At 39.0% G+C, this 27001-nt stretch overlaps 2 protein-coding genes across 16 annotated transcripts in view; one reads left to right on the forward strand and one right to left on the reverse strand.

The window, feature by feature from the left end:
- Positions 1–27001, forward strand: part of LOC133225979 (collagen alpha-1(XI) chain) — a 462534-nt gene that overhangs the window by 427401 nt on the left and 8132 nt on the right. For 13 of the 15 annotated variants that reach the window (XM_061378981.1, XM_061378982.1, XM_061378983.1 and 10 more), the window contains 12 exons: positions 972–1025; positions 1865–1918; positions 2018–2071; positions 9715–9768; positions 10267–10374; positions 10551–10604; positions 10896–10949; positions 11724–11777; positions 18494–18547; positions 18973–19080; positions 19170–19223; positions 26185–26238. In XM_061378981.1, the coding sequence (XP_061234965.1) occupies positions 972–1025; positions 1865–1918; positions 2018–2071; positions 9715–9768; positions 10267–10374; positions 10551–10604; positions 10896–10949; positions 11724–11777; positions 18494–18547; positions 18973–19080; positions 19170–19223; positions 26185–26238 (756 nt within the window). Of the gene's footprint in view, positions 1–65; positions 127–971; positions 1026–1864; positions 1919–2017; positions 2072–9714; positions 9769–10266; positions 10375–10550; positions 10605–10895; positions 10950–11723; positions 11778–18493; positions 18548–18972; positions 19081–19169; positions 19224–26184; positions 26239–27001 lie in introns of those variants that run through there. The other 2 variants (XR_009729340.1, XR_009729341.1) reach the window with 2 other exon arrangements.
- LOC133225990 (uncharacterized oxidoreductase ZK1290.5-like) overlaps positions 25409–27001 on the reverse strand; it is a 447194-nt gene continuing 445601 nt past the window's right edge. The window contains exon 8 of the mRNA XM_061379026.1: positions 25409–25420. The gene's annotated coding sequence lies outside the window, so the exon portion shown is untranslated. The remainder of the gene's footprint in view (positions 25421–27001) is intronic.

The raw sequence follows: 27001 nt of genomic DNA on the forward strand, positions 1-27001 counted from the left end.
GTAGTCAAACTTGGACAGTTTGCTTCTAAGAGTATGTTTGTATAACCCAATGCAATGCCTCTCAGCAGGATTTATTACCTCCACTGGACACCTTATTAAAGCAGTTGCAGAGCTTCCAGTACTCAGGTAGCTTAGACATCCTTGCATACCACTTCATTGTGCTGCACTGGTCATGTTTTCTTTACATATATATGCATCATATCATAAATCAAATCAAATTATCTAGATGTCCATCTGGGGTCTGGATAATGATGGCAGTGTTTTTAAAGTCAGTCACCCATCCCAGCATTTCTGTGTCAGTTTTCTATTTGGTTTTGTTGTTGATTTGCCTTTTTTCCCAAAAAAACTTTCTCCTTTCCCTTTCCCTTTCCCTTTCCTTTCCTTTCCTTTCCCTTTCCCTTTCCCTTTCCTTTCCTTTCCTTTCCTTTCCTTTCCTTTCCTTTCCTTTCCTTTCCTTTCCTTTCCTTTCCTTTCCTTTCCTTTCCTTTCCTTTCCTTTCCTTTCCTTTCCTTTCCTTTCCTTTCCTTTCCTTTCCTTTCCTTTCCTTTCCTTTCCTTTCCTTTCCTTTCCTTTCCTTTCCTTTCCTTTCCTTTCCTTTCTTCTCCTCTCCTCTCCTCTCCTTTACTTTTCCTTTTCTCCCTTTCCCCTTCCCCTTCCTCTTTCCTTTTTCCTCTCTCCTCTCCTCTCCTCTCCTCTCCTCTCCTCTCCTCTCCTCTCCTCTCCTCTCCTCTCCTCTCCTCTCCTCTCCTCTCCTCTCCTCTCCTCTCCTCTCCTCTCCTCTCCTCTCCTCTCCTCTCCTCTCCTCTCCTCTCCTCTCCTCTCCTCTCCTCTCCTCTCCTCTCCTCTCCTCTCCCCTCCTCTCCCCTCTTCTCCAAGTTTCACTTGTAGATCTGATTTATATTGTTTCATATTGATTTATAACTCATCATTCCAGGTACCCTTCTAATATCTTTCTCCTCCTCATGTTTTAGGGTCTGCCTGGCCCACCAGGTGAAAAGGGTGAAAATGGAGATGTGGGCCCAATGGTAAGACTTATTCTGTGTTACTCACTCTGGAGGACATAAGTACAGTATTCCTGTCTTTTCTCTGTAGCTCACAATTTGAAAAGCTGCTCCTGCATTTGGTGCATGCGTATGAAACATTTTGTGTAACAGAAACTCTCTCTGGCATTTACTTTGTTTTCCCACATCTATCTCCTCATCTTTTACATCAAGATTTAAGTAACTTAAGAAAATAAAAGACTAGGTAGCAAAATAGATGCTGTGTGTGTCTGAGATAGGACAATGGCAAGTAGGTTCAGGAAAGAACAACTGAAAGGAGAGACCACTGCACTAGAGTGTTTGGAGATGCTTTTCTGAAATTCAGGGCAGTGTACCTTAGCTGCAGGGATTGCAGGCCAGAAGATGGTAAACACTCTTTGGCTATGTTCACTCTGTTTCTCTGGATGATCTTGAGTTTATACTGTTGACAGAATTCCTAACTGAAATGCAAGCTATCTAATATACATTTTCCTCCCAGCACCCTATGCCAAGCCTGGACGCTTTATTATTGCCCGTCTGTAGGCACCATAGCTGTTGCCAGCAATATAAGAGTCTCTGCACAGTGCAATGGCTATGCAGGTAACCTGCAGAGAAAATACAGTGCAGAACACCAATCCTCAGGTGTCCTAAGCATCTGATCTTTTCCAGCTCAGGTACTACATACGCATAGCCTGGATCCCCTGACACATTGTGAACTCATGTAATGGGCAGCAGTCTAGCAGTACAAAGGTTAAAATCCCTATAGAGATCAAGCATATTATTTTTCATTGGCCACATAAGCCCCATTGTGAATGTAACTATATAAAATTTTCTCTTTGATACAGGGTCCACCTGGCCCTCCAGGTCCAAGAGGTCCCCAGGGTCCTAATGGAGCTGATGTAAGAATTAACATATTTTTTGTTCTCTCAGTAATTCAGTAATAAGCACTATACTGTGGATAACTATATTTGGGATAACTAATATTTTTTATTATTTAGGGTCCTCAAGGACCACCTGGCTCAATTGGCTCTGTTGGAGGTGTTGGTGAAAAGGTGAGTATCAATAATAACCTCCCAGAAAGAGAAATCATTGGAATAGAATATGACTATACATTTGAATTCTTCTTTAGAGCTATATAGATATATTACAGTTCCTAAATATCCTTCATTGACTATTAACCACTGTGAATAGTTATCTAGCTATATTCCTAATGGCTGACTTACCACTGCTGGTCTTTTTATTTTGCATTTTACATCACAAAAATATCTTATAATCAGAGGAAAGAGCTTTGGAGTAGAAAACGTAGCTTTCGGGTAAAGGGTTAAAGTAAGGTTATGGTGATTTCCATAACTGCATAATTTGATGTCTACGGTAACATTATTGGCTTCAAGTATTCTTCATGTTATACTTGTGGGTCTTAGAATATCATATACTCCTTTGTCTGGAACTTTATAAACTGTTATAGAACATATCAGTGGTAAACATACCTATGAAGTGAAGCAGACCTTAAGCCTCAATATATATCTGTTCCTCATATGGATAGATAGTTCCAATAAAGTCAAATGTCTGAGGATGATTTGTGCTATTTGAAAACTTGCCTTTAGAGTGACGCTATATGACATGCATTTCTCAAAGTATTTTAATTGCTGTTTACATTTCTTTATTCAGAAAATGTCCTACCAATATATGTAGTGATATTTTTTTTTAACTTCTTATCTTGCCCAAAGAGCTTATAATATGCTTTCCTTTTCTTAAATGGCTTTTTTGTGTGTGATTTATTTGAATTGCCATTGTAAACTATTATAAAATAGTGAGCAAACAGAAAATTCAAAAGTCTCTTGAATTCCTATTTCTGTTTATTTTACCAAGTTAGATGACCTGAGCCATATCATGCATGTAAACCTAAAAGCATTTTATTGTAATGTTATAGATTTAATACAATTTATTTTCTCTAAATTTGGATTTTGAATGGAGTATAAGGTGAAGGAAACAGAACATAAATGTATTCAAGGCCACTGTATAAATAACTTATTGAGAAACTATGTAGATTTCTCATATTTAAATATTTACCACATATCGTATGTATTCAAAGAAGCAGTGATGGTAATGAATCCTAGAAAAGACATCCTTTGGAATGCCAGTATTGCTAAAGCTGACTCTATTGATAACCTTTCAGAATATGAAGCAAGTTTTCCCCTTTTCTTCCTTGTCCTATCAAATACCTTTTTCTTCATCTTCTTCATATACCACTACTGAATTTCAGCACTTCAGAAGTCTTAACTTCTGCTTCTTTTAACTTATCCACGTACATACTCTCTCTTTGACACTATATCACAGAATCACAGAATCCCAAGGGTTGGAAGGGACCTCAGAAGATACCTAGTCCAAGCCCCCTGCAAGAGCAGGGTAACCTAGAATACATCACACAGGAACTTGTCCAGGTGGGCCTTGAATATCTCCAAGGTAGGAGACTCCATGACCCCCCTGGGCAACCTGTTCCAGTGCTCTGTATACCTGTATTGTACCTCTAGGTACAAATCCATCAGATCTATGAAGTTACAAGTAATGACTCAGGTATCAATTCAGTCAAAATCACTTATATTTGTCATTATCATCATCTTGATCACTGTCCAAAAGCATGTCACTCTGCTTCACAGAGCCTTTAGGTATTCCTTCTTTTCAGAAGATAAGGAAGTTGCCATTATTTTCACAGGATCATTTGTATGACAAATAATAAATATAACGAAAATCTGCAGTTCGTCCTACAAGCTTGTTCCCTTGTGATGACAAAAGATCTTTCTTACAATGCTCTTCAATACTGTTGACATCTACCATTAAAATTTTGGTTGTATGTCTGTTTTTTTCACTAAAAATGTGAAATGTGTTACTTGTTACCTTTAAATAGACCTTCACTTATATTAGGGTCATGTTAAAAGGAATCAACAACTTATTATCAGTATGACCAAACTATTCTTTTTAATAGAATATTTGGATGTTTTACGATTTTTTTCTACTTACCAGTGCTCTGGGATGTGGTGAAGAGAGTACTAGAATGATGCAATATGATATACGGCTTGATGGAAAAGTATACTACTTTGTCTTTCTTCATCTTTTGAGATTAAAGGGTACTGGGCCCAAGCAGTTGAAACTACACTGTAGTTTATTCATGGTAGCTCTGTCATTTCTTAAGCTGACAGTGCTTCATTTCATTCCATTTCTCAGGTTGTGGCTCTGAGCATCAGCTCACCTGTTACGTAGCAGTGGCATTCTTAGGTCTTCAATACTTTTTACCCCGAATTTCATAAATCATACAAAATATATCCTTCTGCTTGGGTGCATTATTAACAAGGATATTCCCTCTCATCTCCCAGTGTTGTGATGTTGTTCCTCCAGACTATTTTAAAAGAGAGCTTTGCCTTGTGAAGGATGTAGGATTTGGTTTTCTCTCTGGGAAGAGTACCAAAAATGTGTCTGAATATTAGAGCTGGTAGAGATGGCAAAAAAAGTGATTAGAAAAAGTGTGTATGTCAGTGAAACAGAAACAAATGTCACTAGGGAAAGAAAAATTCTTCCTGTGACCACTGGGGTAGTGAGAAAACGTATATTATGAGAACACCACATCCAGGGGAGCAGCTATTCTGTTCACTGCTGTAAAAAAAACCCCCACTTTCTATAGTATGTGGCCCATTGAAGTCAATAGGAATTTTGCAATTGGTTTCAAGCATTACTCTTAATTCTTACTGTTTCATGATCAAATTATGTTCCAGTCCTTTTGTTAAAACATTGACTTATTTAAGCTCCTTATGCCTTTGTTTCTCCCTTCTATGTGATTTAGAATCCCTATTTGTGATAATCATCTCACCAGATTTAATTCAAGAACATGAAATTCAGACTGTTTATCACTGGTTGTCATTTTTATTTCCTGTTGCTTATTTCCCATGTTCTCTGCATTCACACAGAGAAGCTTCCAAATACATTATTTTGGAAGTTTTAATTTATTCTAATGACTTTCCTCCTGATCAAGTTTTAGTACATGCTGTTTTTTTTCTGAGTTAGGATACCTTCCTTCTTAATTTCAGTTCCTTTTAATAAGCTCTGCAAGCATAGAAATCACGAACAGTTGTTTTGTCTGTAGGAGTTCCTGCAGTGGGAGCATAGTTCACACTTTTCAACAAAACATGCCTTTTCTCTTATTTGTTCCCACACATTTGTTCCCCAGTGCTCTTCTTACTACATCATCATGCTTTGGCCCCTACATCTCTTTCAGGAAAGACAAAGCACACTATAGATAATGCAATGCACTGCTGATTGTAGAGAGTGTGGAAAAGTGTCAGATGTTCTAACCTGTCACTGTGGAGGAGTGAAATAAATTTTCTTACTTGCATATTTGAATGGTTAGACTAGGAGAGATTTTGTCACTGATACTGGGGTTTCAAAGCCTCCTTCTGGCAAATTACAAACATTTTTTGTAACCCATAGTGCCATTTACTGTTAAGTAATTTTTTGTTTCCTCTGCTGTACGTACAAAGGCCTAAATGTTCAAAGACATCTTCAGTACAGATGTGCATGTAGCCTTGCGTTATTAATGCCAGTAGCTTTCATGGACTGGTCTAGAAGTCTTGAGAATTGCACTCTAGAAGTACTTGAATCTAGCTTCCCCACAGAAATCATTCTCTTTGTTGTGTTTACAATTAAGAAAAAGCAGAAAAACAAAATGGACCAACACGTGTTTTTCTCTAATTTTGTACCAGAGGCCACAGCATGTGTTAAACTCACAGAGTCAATGAGTAATGCAAAATGAATGTCTGCAGAACCTAAGTATTCTTTCTGCAGCCTCTCAGAGTTTAGATCTGGTTTACTGTATGTAAGTCTGGTTAGAAAACCACTGCATTCATCTGGATTTATCCTCCTTCCTATTATGTTATTCTAAAATTATTTTTAAAACAGTACAGTAATAAGGAGTCCCACACAGTAAATAAGTGAAATCAATACTTTTTACATGCTCAATCAGCCATTGATTTCTACTGCAGATGGAAGTGAGAGGACAAAATCAATTACGTCTGATTTAAACCACATCTGATAAGTTTGCATAGGCATCTTTATGTGGGGGTATCATTTTTCCACACACCTCTGCGTAGACAGTTGCTAAGGTACTTAATCAAGATGTGTCTGTCACAGTTTATGCTACCTGAGTATCTATCCTAACAAATTACTTTTAATAACTTTTCATGAACTCACTGACTGTGATCTCTTTTCATCTTTCTCCATCATTCCAACATGCTTGTAAACATAAGCCCTCCCAGAAAATACAGCACAGCTTTAGAATTTTTCTCTTGATTAAATCTAACTCTCCATAGAGCCATTTTTTATATATATATATAAATATATGTGTATATATATATATATATATATAAACACAGTCACATATGCATACCAGTGTGAAAAGGGATTCTAGAGTCACAATTTCTCTGTCTGTGCCTTGTATGGACAGTTCTCTAGAACTGGTCATAATAAAGACAACAAAGGACTTTTACACTACTGTCCTTAGCCTGATGGCAAACGTTCTGCTTAGTTAATCCGAGGAGGTTTTCAGAATTAAACATGTCCATGAAATTACATGACTCCTTGTAGTTTAAAATGTCTGTCTTTGCTTGTTGAAATTCTGTCAGAGGAAGGCTTTGCCTATCTATTAAAAGATCTGATCCAATATCAAAAGATAAAAAGGTAGCAGAGGTGGAATAAATTTATTATTAGATCATAAAATCTATTTCCCAAAAGAATATGAGTTATTTGCCATGAATAAGGTGCATCAGATCCTGAATTAATACCGTCTTTACTAAAAATGCAAAGAATGACAAGAGCAAACAATAACCTACAGGTCACACAGGGTTTTGTAGCTATAAATATGCACTCTGTAAATATATATCAGCTACAGTCTTCTCTATCAAAACATTGCTTAGCTCCTATAACAGCTGTCTAAAACTAGTACAACTTTTTATGGAACTTAATATTTGGAATATAAAAACCAGTGTCAGAAGAAACAAGGACTTCATACAGGGAAGAGTAATATTTTTTAATAGAGCAATGATTTAGAAGTGTTAATCTGAGATGAAACTTTAACTGGTCTCATCTTTTACAGATGACCTTTAAGGGGAACATCTTTGACATTCTCCAGTTTTACTGTTTTCCACACTGCTGCTTATCGGGGAGTTACTATGCACAGAGCTTATATAGGTTGCCTCAATCTTCCAGTTTTGACATGCGTGCTATAGTAGGGACCCTGAGATCCCAGGAGCACAGTTTTCCTCTGTTGTCCCCAAGTATAGATCATTATGTTGTAGAAAGCCCATCTTTTCTCTTGTTGCATCATGTCATAAAATGAAAATGTGTTTGTCAATGGGAAGGGTAAAAAGTGCATTAGAAATCAAATGCGAATCATCATAATCACAAAGGCAAAGAAAGAACTTACTCAATGAGAAACTTAGAAGGGTATTGTATTGGTACAAATGCTTGTCAGGAAAGACTTGGCACAATTAGTGCTCTTATGTCACTCCGTCCTGTGATGGGGACACCTGTTGAAAGGGTCAATATAATGTACTCTGTTTGATACATCTACTAACTTGAATATCTGCTAATTCCAGACCTTATTCTCTGTTGCTATATAGATGGAATTTGATTCCATTCACATTAATAATAGGAGTGAACAAAAATACTGCTAATGCTGCAGGTTCAGTAAAGCCCATACAGAGGATAAGGAATTGAAGATCATGAATTTTTCTAGAAAACATACTTAATGCTTATTGACCTGATATATTCACTAGATTTTTTTTTTATATAATGAATGCTGTATCACAGAAGCAAATAAGTATTAAACCACAACAAGTACTAAAAGGCATCATTAATTATTGAATTACTGCAAATACAAATATGTCTAATAAAACACACCACGGTTTCTAAAGGCAGATTCACCTTTTCAAAGTGCCCTTTCTAAAGGCATTTTAATATTGCTCCTAAAATTGTGGCTATCTGTTATTTATCCTAATCTTGAATTCAGTTGGGTACTCAGATCTTCTTCCATTCATCTAACATAATGCTTACTTTGGGCCAGATTCTGGTCCCAGAAAAATCATCGTGCTGCCATTAGCTTCTGTAAAAAAAAGTTCAGTATCTATACCATGAGACTCTTGTAAAATTAATAGTTTATAATTTATACTTTTTTACAGTCCAGGTGGAAATGCCAGGTGTGCATGTTGTATTAATTGATTTGTCATAGAATGAAGAGGGGTGTACAGGTCATACAGGCCTATAGGGATGCTGGGGAGGGACTCTTCATGAAGGACTGTAGTGATAGGACAAGGGTAACAGGTTAAAACTTACACAAGGGAAAGTTTAGATTGGATATAAGGAAGAAATTATTTCCTGTTTGGGTGGTGAGGCACTGGAATGGGTTGCCCAGGGAGGTTGTGAATGCTCCATCCCTGGTGGTTTTCAAGGCCAGGTTGGACAAAACCTTGGGTGAGATGATTTAGTGCGAGGTGTCCCTGCCCATAGCAGGGGGGTTGGAAGTTGATGATCTGAAGGTCCTTTCCAACTCTAACTATTCTATGCTTCTATGATTCTATGATATGAGGGGACACAGATTTATTCTGAATGTGTCTTTGAGTTCAGTAGATAGGATTGGGTGAAATGCATTTTCAGCACCTCTACTCTTGTTTATAGGTGTAATTATTGGCAAGGATCATTTGGTTTGGAAAAAGAATATTTATGGTGGAAAAATATCCCTCCATTACATTGAGAAATCCTTTGGAATAAAAACATACTAGTTCTCATCTCAGCACTCCATGGCAATTACAAAGCAGATTCTGTTATCTGTTCACAGCTTTGTGTGTCTGTGATGCTAATAGCTAAATATTCTATTAACGCAGTAGTTTTCAAAAAAGGTTTATCAGACCACTGATCTAGAAAATAATCAGTCATAGCTAAACATTAAAATGAACAATTGCAAAGGCAGACTTTGGGTTAATACTGTGTATTATCTCAAAAAGCGACTGAATTAACTTAAATGTTCACTTAATAGTGTGTAACTTTGAGTTGCACAGATTTCCTTCATACGGTTTCATCCTCAAAGCCATCTCCTTTATTAAACAATTTCCATCACCAGTAAATCATAGTGTACAGCTTTATAGCTTGTGGTGAAAGTTTTACGAGCTAACAACTATTATTTTATCCTTATATTTTCCTTTATATAATAGCAGCAATAGTATCTTCACTCCACTGATGTTCATTTCCAATTAGCCTCCTCTTATTTGTAGAAACTTGCTTCCATGCAAAATGTGTCTTCTAAAGAAAAAAAAAATACACAGCCAGTATACTTCTTTGGCTTTTCTGTGACAAGAAAGAAAGAAAGATGACAAAGAAGAAATCTGCAATATATGGGATAATAAAGGGGCAAAGCCCAAAGGAAAGGTTAGTCTTCCAAGCTCACTAAAAGCTTAGTTTGCTATATTCTCTCTAAAATTTCAGATTCCCTTTCTGCAAACCCATGTGTAACTCAACACCCTTTAGGTAGACCAAATATAAGACAGTTCTTGTAAGCTGTTAACATGAACAAGCACAAGAAGCATTTGTAATAACAAGTAAATTCACAGAAATATCCTCCCTAATGACTCATCAATATATCCTCACAAATTTACAGGGTGAACCTGGAGAAGCTGGTAACCCTGGACCTCCTGGAGAATCTGGAACATCTGTGAGTATTTTGGGTTAGTTTTATTCTTAACACTTAATACGGTGAATGAAGGTATTTGGTAGTGCTTACTTTAGAAAGCATTTCATCAGATTACTTGTGTACATTTTCTTTACATTTTCAGTGAAGGATTTACAGCTTTAAAATGCAGTTTGCTTCTGCAGAATTGTAGCTATATCTTGTAATAACTAGAGGACAAAGCTGAAGACTTCTTAAAAGAATACCTATTTTTCTCCCAAATGTATTAACTTTGACATGCAGTTGACACATTTTTCTCTCTGAAGACAGTTCATGGACGTGAATTGGGTGCAGGTGTTGGCACTTCACCTGAGATTCACAGGTTTTCCAACCTGAGGCTGAGGCCCTATTTTCCCATTTACTTGCCAGCATTTAGTGAGGAGCAACATTGACTAGGTCTGACAAACGGTTTTGCCACTGTGATCTTTTTTTTTTGCCGTTCAATTTTCAGATTACTTTTTTTGGTTTATATGTTTTCCACAGGGTCCAAAAGGTGAAAGGGGAGAAAAAGGTGAGGCTGGTCCACCTGGAGCAGCTGGACCACCAGGTGCTAAAGGACCTCCAGGTGATGATGGACCTAAGGGTAACCCAGTAAGTTAGCTTAATAGTTTTCATATAAAGCACTATGAAGCACTGCCGAAGTTATGCTACGTATAGAACTGTATATAATTTTCCACATTTGAACTAAATTCATTATATGCTTCATAAAATACTTGTGTTGATTGCTGACTGCTTGCCAATGGATGACATGTTCCTTGTTTATCTAGGGCCCAGTTGGTTTTCCTGGGGATCCTGGTCCCCCTGGTGAACCTGGTCCAGCTGTAAGTATACTTAAAAAAAAACACAGGTATAGGTCCTAGTCCTGGTTTGCATTAAATTCTAGTTAATCCTGCCTCTTCCTTGTCTGGGTATGCGGTCTTGCCTTTAAGATCTGTTGCTTTTCTGTTCATATATTTCTTAAGGCTTAAAAAAGGTTTAGAAATCTTTAAAAAGTTTAGGATTAGTGTCTTTAAGAAAATGCTCTGTAGAAAAATAGTTTTTATATTCATCTATGAAACTAAGTTAATTTAGCTGAATTTTTTATTTGGTTTATTTTTCTGTGATTTCTGTAGGGGCAAGATGGTGTTGGTGGAGAGAAGGGTGAAGATGGTGATCCTGGTCAACCTGTGAGTTGTCTCTTGTCATTTTATTTCAGCTGCATGTTCTCTCCTATGCTAAGAGAGTATCTCATGCTGAATCAGTGGGTTCTATACATTCATGTACTTAAAAATACTTTCTAAATAGATGCTTATCAGGGAATTATCTTATACAGGTCTGCTTGAAAATAAAAAAATGGTAGTACATTGAGGTTGGAAGTAAGTTATAAACTGGGGTTTAGCTGCAAGCTTCATGAAATCAGTATCTGTATGTCTTCCTTTAACAGTAAGCGCTTTTAGAGTTCCTGAAGGAAAGCTTATCAAATTGTTCAGCAACCCTGAAATGTTTAAGAGCTATCATAGATTACCAAGATGGAATAGCCAAATGGCTATCAGTGCACAAAAGATTTTTCAGGGGAAGAGCGCCCATTAACAAATGTTAATGAAAATATTTAACAAAAGTAATGACTTCAGCACTTGAGAAAGGGAAACTTCTTAATAGAGCTAGCTAGTAGGCTAAGACATACGTTATTTCTATGTAGCCACTTCCTGGTTTGAAATGTCTTGCAGGTAGAAAGAGAGGAATTACATTTCGTACAGAAACAAAAGCTGTTAAAAGTTTCAAAAGACTACCCTAAGAAAGGATTTATTGAATATACTTGTATACTTCTCTGTGTGTATTTATGGTGCTTACTTTCTGTCCTTTGAAAGGGGCCAACATATTGCTGATGTTTGTTGTGTTTAGTAAAGATTTATCCAAACTTTATCCTTTGTTTCCACTGAGCAGATCATTTTTCATTGCAGGGTCCACCGGGTCCTTCAGGTGAAGCTGGTCCACCTGGTCCGCCTGGAAAAAGAGTAAGTAATTTTCTTGCACATGTCTCTTTCTGAGACACCATCTTGTAGACAATGTCACCTACTTGTTTTCTATGTTGTGACAGTCATAGATGATGTCTGAAGTTTCTTCTAAGTAATGTGAGAAGTGAAAAAACAGAAACAGCAGACAAAACCCTTGAACATGGGGAAAAAGAATAAACAGGAAATAATTTATTCCTTACCTATAAACATGCTTTTTCTGTCCACCCAAGTGAATTCAGTGTCTGCTAGGGTAAGAATTTAGTGTCTGATGGGTTAGTCGCCTAAGGAGACTAATTCTTAAGTCTCCACTCATTAGGAGTGAGTGATTATGAGCGTAATACAAGACACCATCCGCAGGCTCATGATTGTTAGCAGGGTACAGGAAGAATGTGTGTGCTTTGGTGTCTCTGAAATAGAATCATTTCAGTGCAGTTTTTGTGCAATTCTGTATCATTTCCTCTGCATACAGAATTAACAAGCAGACATTTCTGTAACTTACGAAGCTGTTCCGTATTTCTAAGGTCTTTGAAGCTTCACAGGCTTTACAAATATAGCTAATCAAAACCAGTAAATAATGTTACACTTACAGAACTGTAGTAGATGCATGAACCTTTAGAGAGCATTTACATGCAGCTTTTACACTTTAGAAGGCAAGGAAGGGGGCATCATGAAATGTAAGCTGATAGCTATTTAACAAAATGCCTTAAACTGCTCTATTTAATAGGCTTGATTGAACTGACATGCCTTATTAGTTTTCTCTAAGTTACCCAATAATCTATTTGCTACACCAGCTTGCAAAACGTTGATAATACTGTAAATTATTATAGTAGCATTAGCAACCTTATCACTAGAACTGAAATACGGCTCGGTGGAATTTTAACAATTTGTATGTTTGTTCGACATCAAATTAGAACTTCCTACTTTATTATATGGAAAGGCACTAGCTCGTTCCTAAACAGATGGGATATATTGCATCTGATTGTACCTAGACTAAAAACACTTCACAAGCACACCCTGTAGTCTGACACAATTCCAATTTAGGGAGAATGTATAGCTAAATATTGCCAGGTAATCCCATTCCTGAATTCTGAAGAAAATATTTTACAGAATCAAATTTTACATTACTTAAGCACCTGAATGTTTCAAGCATGTGGAGAATCTGTATTGTATTGATACTGTACCAGAGAGAAACAAGTAAGGATTGAAAACTGCATACTTCAGAAGCAGAATGAACACAAACAGGTTTTCATCAGTTGTATGGTAGAATCAATTGCAACGAAAAGCCCTAACAAGTGACCTTCCTTTGTATTTAGAAGGACATACCATTTAGTAGCAGTACGGCTGTCTGTGGAGGTGCAGCTGTGGCAGCTGTAGGTATTACTAGAAAGCAAGATTCCACCCCAGCTTTTTGTTTTTCTTTCTCTGAAATGACAGGTTGACAGAGCCCAGCATTCATACTTTTAAACATAGTCCCTTGACCTCCTCTGCTATACAGTCTCCTTATTCATTCTGTTATTCCCCTCTTCCCCTCTGTTTAAGCATCTTACCAGATCAGGACCTCAGAGGCTTGACATAATGGCTGTTGCTTCATTGGCTGTTACATTCACTTTATACATCTAAAAATATCCAGTACAGTAAGCTGTTTGGTAGAGGTAGTCCACAGCAAATGGCTAACTAGACTTCTCATCTGTCCAGGACCCAGTGCTAGCCTTACCAGTTCTGTCTGAGTTAGGAATGGCTGCTGTTCATCAGCATATCTTCCTCTCATCAGATCCCTTGACAAGTTTTCAACTGATGGAAATCAGCCCAGATTCTCTAGAAAACATGAGGCATTACATGCATTTATATTACATTCCAAGCTGAACAAATAGTCTAGTATAGCTTTGGAAATAGAAACCCCTCTTCTAATTCTTTGTCATTATATGACTGTTAAACATTTGTAATATTGGTGCCTGAATTTCTCTATCTGCTGAAAAGAAAAAAAAGGTTAAATTTGCCAACCTCACAAAAGGATCATAGAATGGCTTGAGTTGGATGGGACCTTAAAGCTCATCTAATTCTGACCCCCTGCCATGGTCAGGGACACCTTCCACAAGAGCAGGTTGCTCCAAGCCCTTTCTAACCTGGCCTTGAACACTGCCAGGATGGAGCAGCGACAGCTTCTCTGGGCACCCTGTGCCAGTGTCTCACCCCCCTCACAGTAAATAGGGGGCGAATTACCTCCCTTTACCTGCCAGGCATGCTGCTGTGGATGCAGCCCAGGATACAGTTGGCTTTCTGGGCTGCAAGCACACATTCTCAGGTCATGTTGAGCTTCTCAACAACTAACACCCTCAAGGCCTTCTCCTCAGGGCTGCTCTCAATCTAGTCTCTGCCCAGCCTGTATTTGTGCTTGGAATTGCCCCAGCCCACATGCAGGACCTTGCAGTTGGCATTACTGAACTTCATGAGGTCGCATGGGCCCTCCTCTTAAGCCTGTCAAGGTCCTTATCTGGATCACATCCCTTCCCTCCAGCATGTCAGCCAAACCATACAGCTTTGTATCATCATCAGACTTGCTGAGGATGCACTAAGGGTGTACCCAATCCCACTGTCCCATGTCACTGACAAAATTGTGTTAAACAGTGCCAGTCCTAATACCTACCCCTGAGGAATGCCACTCATTACTAGTCTCCACCTTGGCATTGAGTTGTTGACCATAGCTTTTGAATGTGACCATCCAGCCAATTCCCTATCCACAGAGTGATCCATATGTCAAATCCCATGTCTCTCCAGGCAGGAATGTCATGCGGGATAGTGTCATATGTTTTGCACAAGTACATGTCTACTTGGACTTGTTAGGTCCAGGTACTCTGTCAGTTGCTTTTCCCTTATCCACCAACACTTTAACCCTGCTGTAAAAGAATGTATGTGTGAAGCTATGTTGGCTGTCAACAATAACCCCTTTACTGTCCATGTGCCTTAATATAGTTTCCAGGCACCAAGGTGAGACCGACTAGTCTGTGGATCCCCAAGTGTTCGTTTCTTTCCTTTTTAACAACAGGGCTTAAGTTTTTCCATTTCCAGTCAGTCAGAACTTCCCTGGCCTGCCACAGCTTCTCAAACATGATGGATAGCAACTTAGCTACTTCATCTGCCAGTTGCCTCAGGACCCATGGGTGCATCTCATCAGGTCCTATGGGCTTGTGCACCTTCAGGTTCACTAAGTGGTCTTGAACCTGAGCTCCTACATTGAGTGGTCCTTCATTCTCCCAGTCCCAGCTTTGCCTCCTGTGACTTAGTTGGTGTGACTGGAGAACATGCCAGTGAAGACCAGGCAGAAAAGTTGTCGAGTACCTCAGCTTTTTCCATATCCTAGGTAGCCAGGTCTCCTGTTTCCTTCCAGAGAAAGCCCACATTTTCCCTAGTCTTCCCTTTATCACCGATGTACCTATAGAAGCTTACCTTGTTGCCCTTGACCTCTGTGGCCAGATTTAATTCTGTCAGAGCTTCAGCTTTCCTAACCTGATCCCTGACTGCTCAGATAATTTTCTGTATTCCTTCCAGGCCACCTACCTGTCCTTGCTTCCACCCTCTGCAGGTTTCTTTTTGTGTTTGACTTTGTCCAGGAGCTTCTTGTTCATCTATGCAGGCCCTCTGGAGTTTTTGCTTGACTTCCTTTTCATGTCTTAGATGACAGACAGCTATAAACACCAAATCATTTTAATCAAATGATGAAATACAGTATAGCAAACAAAAATGGCCACTAGGTTCATGTAACAAAAACTGAGGACAATTTTTTTTCTGTATGAGTTCCTTTGTCTTCTCAGTTCTGCATAAAATATATCAGGTCCAGATTTAAAGTGTAATCATAAAAATCATCATGATAGCTGGGGTGGTGAGGGTGGGAAGCCTTGCATCAGGTTAAAATTATTGTTATGGGTATCTTTTTTGTCAGTTAAAATTTACCAGACACTCCCAACAGCTCAAGTGTAGGAAGGTAAGATAAATAATAATTAGCAGTCTTTCTGTGTAGAAGCACCATCTGTGCCATGCCAGCAATCACAGCCTGTTAAAAAGAGCAGTTTATTGAGATGCTTTGCACTGGCACTGTTTGATAACGACTGCACCCCCTTTGTTTAGCAATCATGATTCACTGTATTTGTAATTTAGCAATCACAGTGTTTTTAGCCCTGTTAATTCATGTTGCAGCTGCATTTCTAGATTAGGCAGAGACCATATTTCTCAAACACAAATTACAACACTCAACCCTTTTTGGTTTCTTAGGTAGATTATAATCCATATGGGAACTTGAGTGCAAGGAGTTTTCATGCAGTAAATACAATGGGCATGCAAACTAATTCATGCAACAACAACAAAAAGGTCCTGTTTCTAAAATGCTCCTGAGTTTGTTTATATACCTGCTAATCAGTTTTCTTGTTCCCGCTGCAAACTGCAATCCACCCAGCTAATTGCAGTCTACACGAAGGGGTATATGCACTGGAGATTATTACTGGAACAGGAGTAATTTGAATTATTCTTCCTGTTTTAAAGAGCGAGCAACTTGCTCACACTGCCCAGGGCTATTTAGTTTCTCTGTATTTTGAAGAGGTGAAATTCAGTCCTTTACCAGTTACAGCTCTGAAAAACACCAAAGAGAACAGCCTTTTGATACCCAAACAAATGGCCAAGGTCCACTGTGGGTAATTCAAATCATACTGCATTACCTTTGATGGAAAGCCCGAACTTCTCTTCATCAGGGACTGCAGAGATAGGACAGGGGATGATGGGTTCAAACTTAAACAGGGGAAGTTCAGGTTAGATCTAAGGAAGTTCTTTACCATGAGGGTGGTGAGGTGCTGGCACAGGTTGCCCAAAGAAGAGGTGAATGCTCCATCCCTGGCAGTGTTCAGGGCCATGCTGGATGGAGTCTTGGGTGACATAGTCAAGTGTGAGGCATCCTACCCATGGCAGGAGCGTTGGAACTGGGTGTTTTTAAGGTCCTTTCCCACCCAAACCATTCTGTGATCCTATGAACTGTCTCTGTTGGCCAGAAGGTTCATGCAGTGCTGCTGATGTACAGTTCCACCCTGGAGAAAGCTTTATTTCAGAAGCAAATGAATGATCTTAGTATACTTCTATGGAAATAGTTATAAAAAGAATATATATTTCCAGGAAGTACATTAAAACTGGTTGAGTTGCTCAGGATATGTGCCAATAACAATGGATGATGGAATATATTAAGCTATAAAAAGTTTAGGCTAAACTCGGCTCTAGTATAAAAAATTGCTTTTAGGTCAAACTGTAGTCTAAAACCCAGAACTCACAAAGCATACAGGTTCATGCTTGATTGTAAAAACAGGTCTCATCTGTAAAATTAAGAATGCGGTTTAGGGACTTGCATTTTTTTTATTACCTCTTGTTTTGAAGTAAAAAGCAGTAAATAAATTTCTACATAGCAAACTGCTTGCAGCATTAATGAATAGCCGAGTCTTAGGAAGTAAGCTTGTAAATTCAGAAGATCACCTTGTATTTGATCATAGTCCCTGTACTTTCCTTTTGCTTTAAGCTGCTCATTGGTTGGCAAGAAATGGCCATTTGTAATAAAGATATTTCCCATGCTAAAAATTAACCTCCTAGGAAACAGTTGGTCTATTATCTTGACTGCATCTTTTTCTAAACTGTATAAGAGAACCATTTTCAGCAGAGTACGTTAGATTCTAGATACTGCTTTTGTTCATAACTGAAGCTATGAATATTAGTTCCCTGACCTGAAAACAACCCCTTAATGTTTTTGAGGAGAAAAATATAGTTTTCTTTTTCATTGAAACCTTAAGAAAATGGAAGGTGGGTGACATCAGAAATAGGTATTAGAAGTACTTCCATATGACTACAGCTCCGGTTTTGTGGCATTCACCTGAACCTAATCTCATCTCTACATCCTCCTGCAGTACCAAGTTGTGTCTTCTTAGTCAAATAGAACTTTTGTAAACCAGTATCCAGGTACCAGGGTACCAAGGAAACTGGTAAGAAGAGCTACTTGTAGTCAGTGTCTTCATTTCATTCCTTACAACCTCTACTCATGATTATTTTTTTCCTCTTCCATATTTACTGGATAATATTCAGGCATGTATCAACTTTTGGCTGTCCAGATATCATCAAATGCTTACTAAGACCATCCCTGACTTAGAATAAAGAATTAAATGCCATTCTGTCCCACAATGAATAGGTAGAAACCAATGCAAAGCAAATTTAAAACTGTTACCGTATATGTAAATTAGCACTGTTCCTTTTATATCCTGTTTCGATTTTTCCAAGCTATTTATTGTTTTTAATCATATCAGAGGTGTTAGGTGATGTACAGAACCATAGAATCATAGAATAGTTAGGGTTGGAAAGGACCTTAAGATCATCAACTTCCAACCCCCCTGCCATGGGCAGGGACACCGCGCACTAAACCATATCACCCAAGGCCTCATCCAACCTGGCCTTCAACACTGACAGGGTATATTCTTTCAGCTATTCTAAAAATCCAGAAAGTTTTATCAAGAGAAAACCGGCTGATATGACAGATTGGGATTTTTATCCTGTGAATTAAACGCCAAAAAAAGAAATTTAATGTTCTTTAGTTAGTATTTACTACTTATTAATACAGTAGAAATCACATTCTCAGAGTTTTTTCCACTGGCAGTATTTTAGAAACCTGAGGTTGTAAGCTTTGTCTCCATATTTTACAGGGACCTCCAGGAGCAACTGGTGCTGAAGGCAGACAAGGCGAAAAAGGTGCCAAGGTATTACAGTCAAAATTTTTGGGGGGAGCATTTAAATGTACACTGTATGTAAATGAAAAGGAAATTCCTTCTCATGCACTGAATGTGAAACTTAGCCAAAACAATAATGGACAAACCAAATTTAACTCCAGAATTAGTATCAGTACATAATGGAGTAGTACATGGTGGACTCTCACAGTGCAGGCCCAACTTAGCTCACGCTGCAGAAAAGCAAGATGAGCCTGCTTTACTGGCAGCACCACATCTTTATATGAAGCTATCAAAATACTGTTCACAAACCTGTCCTGTACAGAACACTGTTTCTAGAATAGCTTCTAAAAAAAGGAGTGAAGAAACTTGAATCTCACTTTGCAGCTTGTATCTCCCTACAGTGCCAAGCTTAGCCAGCTCTTCCTATCTGATCTCTGTTGCTATGTTCTTTCTAGGGTGAACCTGGTGCAGAGGGGGCTCCTGGAAAAACAGGCCCTGTTGGTCCACAAGGACCTGCAGGAAAACCTGGCCCAGAGGGTCTCCGGGGCATTCCTGGCCCTGTGGTAAGTAAACAGAGCATATAGTAATAATATAAATGTTGCATTTCTTGTATATCCTCTGGTAAAGCAAACTTTATGTTTTTTTTTTTTAGGGAGAACAAGGTCTACCTGGAGCGCCAGGTCAGGATGGCCCTCCTGGGCCTCTGGTGAGTACACTTGCTTTCAGTGCCAAACCAGAAAAAAGCACCATTTCATTAAAATACAGCATTTACAGAAAAATGAATGTACAAGTCTGTTCCTAGCACAAAGTCACTATTCTTCTGTGCTGGTAAAATCTGATGCACAACTGCATTCGAATTTTACTGCGCTACTTCAGTAGGCAGCTGTGCTGAATGATGCTGAGTACATAAAAACTTGCATAAGGCAGTGTAAAACCAAATTCTTGAAATCCCCTGAAGAGAATTAAAATTAAAATTAATGAAACTTACAATCAAAGAATCTGCTTCTGTCCCAATGTCAGCAAAGCTTCATACTTTAAATCCTTGAGTTTCCTTAGCAGTTGCAAGTTTTGTACAGCCATTGATTTTAGTAACTGCTAGTTTAGGAAAATATTATTTATAGGGTAAAAGTTTGGATCATATCTATTCCTTAGAGAAGTAAAAATCAGGTCAGAATTAGGGCCAAAAAGGAGCTTCTACCAATGAAGAAAACATGCTAGTTTTAAAAATGAACAGTAGCATCATGTCAGTTGTTCACTGTGGCAGTGCCAGGAACCAGTGTTTCAAAAGGGTCTGAATGAACCAAACTACCAGTTTCTAGTGCATCTAAGGCGTGCCAAAGTTCTGCTATGTCTTAATAAAAGCAAGGGAAGCTCATAGATGACATACTATCAAGTTATATCATTGCTTCTATTTACACTTGCTATTTTAGTGCATTTTCTTCTAACAAGCTGAAAACATGATGCTGAGCACAAATTGCACAACACTGCTGTTCTTATTCAGTATTATGTGCAGAAATTCAAATCTAAATTATATAAACTAGTGGAAAGATCGTACATCTGCTGCTTTCCAAATTCACTGAAACTGTCAGAGTTGAGTGATGTATTGGGAATAAAAATCCTTGAAACAATATATAGACTGTTACAGTTTGATGGAAAAAGAAAAGTGTTACACTATTAAGATATTTTACAGTTTGCAAGCAGTGAAAACATCACATACTAAGTAAAATGTACTCTGTTATTTTGGCCAGAATATACAATCAGATTACTTCAGGAGAATAGGGCAATAAAGAGCTGACCTCTACGTCACAAATTACGTGGCTTTTAAAGGGCAAGAGGAAGGCTTTGAGTAAGAAGTGTGAAGGGAATCCTCTGATCCTTTTCCTATATAGACACAGAGGATACAAATGATACAGGTCCTTAGGTAGCCTTAATACTAAAAGTTTTTGCGCTTAAGCTATAAATCTGAACTCCAAATCTTTCCAAGAGCATTCCTGCCTCCCTGGTGAGAATTCAAGGTCTGAACAGCAGCTATGCATTTTTCATATCAGAATTTTCCAGTAGATAAAAATGGAAGTGGAAAAAATGAGGAATTTAAACTGAGATGCTGCATAAATCAGGACTTTTACCCTAAACCAGTTGTTCACTTTCATGTGCATATGTGAAAATGAGCAATTGCCTTCTCTTTCATTGACGAAAACACTTGCACAGGTGAAAGCATTTGGGTAACCGTTTGCATTTTCAAAACATGCAAGTTCATAACCTCTAAGTAGAGTTTCAGAACAAGTAGTTTTATGCCCCACTCACTAGAAGGATTTTTCCCAATGGACTGTGATCTGGTGGATAGGGATATCTATCAATCACTTCAGTGTAAATAATTATAGATGATATGACAATGGCACCTACATATAATTTCATTTTTCTCTGTCCATTAGAAAATAAAAATGAGCAAATAATGTACCAAGGAAACTCTACACTATAGGTCTGTGTTCTCCTTCATTTTAACATTCTAATTTTGTCTAGTCTCATGGTCAACATATTGCTTGTAAGTCAGAAGTTAGGAACAGTGAATGAGAAGCTGCAAGGAGAAAGTATACTCCAGTGCTAAGCCCGTAATACAAACTCTTTTTTTGCAGAGAGTTTATGATGGGATCTCCACCATAGTTTTTAAATGATGTGTCCAATAAAATGCATGGGGGAGAAATCAGGGAACTGAAAGCTGATCTCCTCTGTTACAATTCTGTGTTGATACCTAGAGCCAAAGAAGGATTACTCAGCAATAATAAGCATCCCTTTCCCACACGTCAGTTACCAGAAGCCTCCTAATACATCATCAAAAAATCTCTCCTCCAACATTTGAGAGCTTAAATATTCAGTTCAAGTCTGAAGCTAAATGTATTAAGGAAGTGTATACTCCCAAATGCATAGGCTCAACAAGAGTGTGTCTTGTTAGCCCAGCAAGAACCCTTTTTTAGATGCATTGCTGCAACTTAAACTTTAGTTTGGATTTTAAGGAAGTAAAGTTTATATGCAAAAGTTGCTGAGGTTAGGTCTCCCTCCTTCATGTTCCTCTCTCCACAGTAGATTGCTATAGGGAGAAGAATATGAAAGCAGATTTGCAGCAGAGCACAACACACTGCAGGTGAAAATGTCTGATTTTGTATTCTAGAAGCTTAAAAATTCCACTTTTCATTCATGAATTATGTATTTGCCTAGGCTTTTGCACCTAATGATACCTGAAGTAGAGATGGAAAGGGTATGCACTGAATAATATTTTGTATGTGAACTGTTAACAGCACCTTTAAATCTGTGCCTGGTAGAAAAGGTCACGTACTACTGCTATCCATATCATAACTTCTCAGATGTCCACTGCCAGCAGGAGACTAGCAGCGATGAGATACTGACTCTAGTAGCTCTACACCTGATGGCAGAAGTGTTCAGTGTCCGGATTCATAGCCGCTGAGAAATGAATGCTTTTTCTGGGATTGCACTGCATAGCCTGAATTTTTTCACCTCATTCAGTACAAATTACAGAAAACCACCACTGCCATTCTTGTGAAGTTAAGAATATTTCTCAAATCCCACAGAATTCTTCTAAAATGATAAATAAGGATTAAAATAGTAAGAAAAAAAAAGGCAAGCCAAGGTGGTTTTAACAAGCTTCATATCGAGACTTTTTCTGTGACATCTATCTGGATTTTTACAATTGCTAAAGTAGTATCTTTAGTGGATTGTTCTTATCACCCAGTAAAGCTACAAAAAAAAAAAAAAAAAAAAAAAAAACAGGGGGAGGGAAAATAAGCTTGTGTCAAGTTATAAGAACAAGGTTATTCAGTGGTTTTTGCAAGGGAGGTGCAAAAAAGAGACCTATCTATGTGAATATGTTTCTCCTTTGCAGTGGTTTCCCAGCTAGTAAGACTGCAGCAGAGTTTTCCAATAGATTCTATAAGCATCAGCTTACATTGAATCCACCTGAAAAAAAAAAGAGTGGTTTACTTTGTCCCCTCATCACATCCATCCCAGAAACATGGAAGGGCTTGTGGAAAGCTTTTGTTGACACTGTGTTGTTCACAGCTCTGTCTTCTGTCCCAGCACATTTTTGTTTACAGTAATCTAACTCTATGGAGTAATGGTGAGGGACAACTGCAGATAAAACAGAATAACAAGCATTAATTTCTTACTCAGTTTCATAAACTAACATGCCTTTACTGTGCTGTAGAAAGGATGGGTTGTAAATACAAATTAGAAATTGTAAGCTGCTCTTATGATGTGTGAACCATTTAAGTAAACTGATACCAATAGAAAGGTATCAGTTTAACACCTCTGTAAGGTAATGTGTTGTGGTTTAAGCCCAGCTGGTAACTAAGAACCATGCAGCTGTTCGCTCTCTTCTCCTCTTTCTTCCCCCCACTCAAGATGGGGAGGAGAGTGGAAAGAATGTAGCTCCCACAGGTTGAGATAAGAACAGTCCAGTAACCAAGGTAAAACACAAAACCACTACTGCTACCACCAATAATAATAATGATAAGGGAAATAAGGGGAGAGAGTACATCCACTCACCAGCCACCAGCCGATACCCAGCCCAACCTGATTGGCGATCTGGGCCTTCTGGGTAACTTCCCCCAGTTTCCATCCTTGGCATGATGTGCTGTGATATCGAATACCCCTTTGGCTAGTTTGGGTCAAGTGTCCTGTCTCTGCTTCCTCCCGGTGTCCCATGCCCCTCCTCACTGGCAGAGCATGAGACTGAAAAGGCCTTGATCAGGGTAAACATTACTTAGCAACAGCTGAAAACTGGTGTGTTATCAGCAATGTTCCCAGGCTAAAGTTGAAAACACAGCACTGCACCAGCTACTAAGAAGGAGAAAAATTACTGCTATTGCTGAGCCCAGGACATAGGGGTATTATCCCACAAATGAAGAGTGGAGGCCCAAAAAAACTAAGGCAGTCGCTAAAAGCATTTAGGATTGCCCAGACTAGAAATGCAAAACTTGAGTCATTTGTGTAACTAATCACATTTACGAAAATGGCAAAGGGTCATAAGCTTGTACATGTCAGTGGAGCTAGCACACATAGAATACATCAAGCAAGCTTGCAATGTTGAGCAGAAAAAACATGACTATGTAGAAAATACAGATTTAAGTGCATCATAGTGGTCATGCAAGAATTACATGTGGCAAGTCAAAGAAACCATGATCCCAAGACAGTGCGCCAAGTGCTGAAACAAAATAGGTGGTAGTTCTCCAACAAAACAAAAATAAGGAGGAGTTACTACAAGCAACGTGATTTATATTCTACAAAATAACTCACTGAGTTGTAGTAAACTGGGAAAAAACATTAGAATCATAGAATAGTTAGGGTTGGAAAGGACATTAAGATCATCCAGATCCAACCCTCCTGCCATGGGAAGCAACACCTCCCACTAAACCATGTCACCCAAGGCTCTGTCCAGCCTGCCTTGAACACCTCCAGGGATGGAGCATTCACCTCTTCTTTGGGCAACCTATTCAAGTGCCTCACCACCCTTACAGTAAAGAACCTCTTCCTTATATCCAATCTAAACTTCCCCTGTTTTAAGTTTTAACCTGTTACCCCTTGCCCTGTCACTACAGTCCCTGATGAAGACTCACTCCCCAGCATCCCTATGTGCCCCCTTCAGATACTGGAAAGATGCTGTGAGGTCTCCATGCAGCATTCTCTTCTCCAGGAAGACCAACTTTCTCAGCCTGGGAGGTGCTCCAGTCCCCTGATCATCTTCGTGGCCTCCTCTGGACTCGTTCCAACAGATCCATGTCCTTTTTATGTTGAGGGCACCAGAACTGCACACAATACTCCAAGTGAGGTCTCACAAGAGCAGAGTAGAGGGGCAGGATCACCTCCTTCGACCTGCTGGTCACACTCCTTTTGATGCAGCCCAGGATACGGTTGGCTTTCTGGGCTGCAAGCAAACACTGAAGCCGGCTCATGTTCATTTTCTCATCGGCCAGCACCCCCAAGTCCTTCTCCTCAGGCTGCTCTGAATCTCTTCTCTGCCCAGCCTGCAGCTGTGCCTGGGATTGCTCTGACCCAGGTGTAGGACTTTGCACTTGTCATGGTTAAACTTCATGAGGTTGGCATCAGCCCACCTCACAAGCGTGTCAAGGTCCCTCTGGATGGCATTCCTTCCCTCCTGCATATCAACCGAACCACACAGCTTGGTGTCATCGGCAAACTTGCTGAGGGCGCACTCAATCCCACTGTCCATGTCAGCGACGAAGATGTTAAACAAGACCGGTCCCAACACCGATCCCTGAGGGACACCACTCGTTAGTGGTCTCCAGCCGGACACTGAGCCATTGACCACAACTCTTTGTGTGCGGCCATCCAGCCAGTTCTTTATCCACCGAGTGGTCCATCCATCAAATTGATGTCTCTCCAATTTAGAGACAAGGATGTCGTGTGGGACAGTGTCGAGCACTTTGCATAAGTCCAGATAGACGACATCAACTGCTCTACCCCTGTCCATCAGTTCTGTAGCTCCATCATAGAAGGCCATCAAATTGGTCAGGCAGAATTTCCCCTTAGTGAAGCCAGTCTGGCTGTCACCAAGCACCTTGTTGTTTTTCCTGTGCCTTAGCATGCCTTCCAGGAGAATCTGCTCCAAGATTTTGCCAGGCACAGAGGTGAGACTGACTGGTCTGTAATTCCCTGGGTACTCCCATTTTCCCCTTCTTGAAAATGGGGTTATATTTCCCTTTTTCCAGTCGTCGGGAACTTCACCTGACTGCCATGATTTTTCAAATATGATGGCCAGTGGCTTAGCAACTTCATTCGCCATCTCCTTCAGGACCCGCGGATGGATTTCATCAGGTCACATGGACTTCTGTACATTCAGGTTCTTAAGATGGTCTCGAACCAGATCCTCTCCTACAGTGGGCCCAAAGTCTTCATTCTCAGAGTCCCTGCGTCTGCCTTCCAAGACTTGGGTGGTGTGGTCAGAGCCTTTATCCAGGGTGGCCAGTTTCCTGATAGTTTCTGGAGGGGGCCCATGTTGTCCCTAGTCTGTCTTGTATTCGCTACGTACCTATAGAATCCCTTCCTGTTATCTTTATAGCCATGTTTAAGTCTAACTGAGCCTTAGCTTTCCTAACCTGATGCCTAGCTTCCCAGACAACATCCCTGTATTCTTCAAAGGCCGCCTGTCCTTGCTTCCACCTTTTCTAAGCATTAAAACATTATGAGGATACTGTCCACTATGATATGAAAGAAAGGGCTAAAATAAACAACTAAAATAAGGTATGGCAATTAAAATGGAAGTAACAATTGAAAGCATGTAATGTAACCACAGGCAAAATTAGGGTAATAAAAAAAGAGTATTTGAATTTTTTAAAAATCACTTCACTGGATGCTTTCAGTGCTCTGAGAAATCAGTTGACCCTCTGCTTCATAGATTTCTAATCATACAGCCCTATAGATTTCTAATTATAAAGTAACCTAAATGCTACAGCAGCAGGATCACACTTTCTAATTCAGCTTTATCATGGGCCCTAAAGTACATGCTATTATTCACAGCCATTAACCACTGAATGACTGTACTTTGACTTACACTACCTTTAGTAGTATTTCAAGCAACCGTGATCTGAGCAGTATGTTAAAACTTACTTTAACATTACTTCCCTTGATTTATTTAGGGTCCACCTGGCCTGCCTGGCTTGAAAGGAGATCCAGGTTCCAAAGGAGAGAAGGTATAATGTAGTCATTGTGCATTTGTAGTTTTTATCCAGTCTAAAAGTCTGTATAAAATTAGCAGAAGAAACACTAGAGGTTTTGTATCAGAAAGCAAGACAACTTACTGTGTCTACTCAGCTTCACATAGTCTTAGAGTAATTGTGAAGTTTTAATCCACATCTGATATCCTGGAGCTATATAGAAAGGAAAAGATTACTTCCTGTGTATCTATTGACCACGTGATTCTTCCTTGCAATAAAAATCCCAAAGACAGCGATGTAAAGAGAGCTGTTCATTTGACAAAAAAACAAGTAAGTAGCAATAAAAACTACTTGAGGTTTTTATTTTAAAACAATAAAATCTAAATATTTAACAGCTATAATACCTTCTTGTGAAATAATGAGTTGAGACATCCAGGATAGCACAGTTTATTGATTGCTTGTATATCAGAAAAGAACTACATAGAGAAAAGGATATCAATATCTTCTGAATTTCAGGTTTTGTTTATGTGCTTGCAGCAGCTGCTTATACAGCAGTATTGCATGTGGAAATAACTGTGCAACTCTGTAATATGCTTATAGCATCTAAATGTAACATTTATGAAATTTGTACCCACAGGTATTGTTATTTCTGTATTGGTTTCAGTAAGGAGTATGTTGCACCTCTTTCACTGAATTAGCAGTCACAGCTTGCAAATCAAGTCTAAAAGGCCAACTAAAACAAACTAATAGCTTTCAGAATAACTTTTTTTCCAGGTTAATCGTTGACTAGCAACAGTGA

This window comes from Neopsephotus bourkii, unplaced genomic scaffold, assembly GCF_033783945.1.
Source record: "Neopsephotus bourkii isolate Nb327-2 ecotype Australia unplaced genomic scaffold, CSIRO-AGI_Nbou_v1 NB_1768, whole genome shotgun sequence".
Classification (NCBI taxonomy): domain Eukaryota; kingdom Metazoa; phylum Chordata; class Aves; order Psittaciformes; family Psittacidae; genus Neopsephotus; species Neopsephotus bourkii.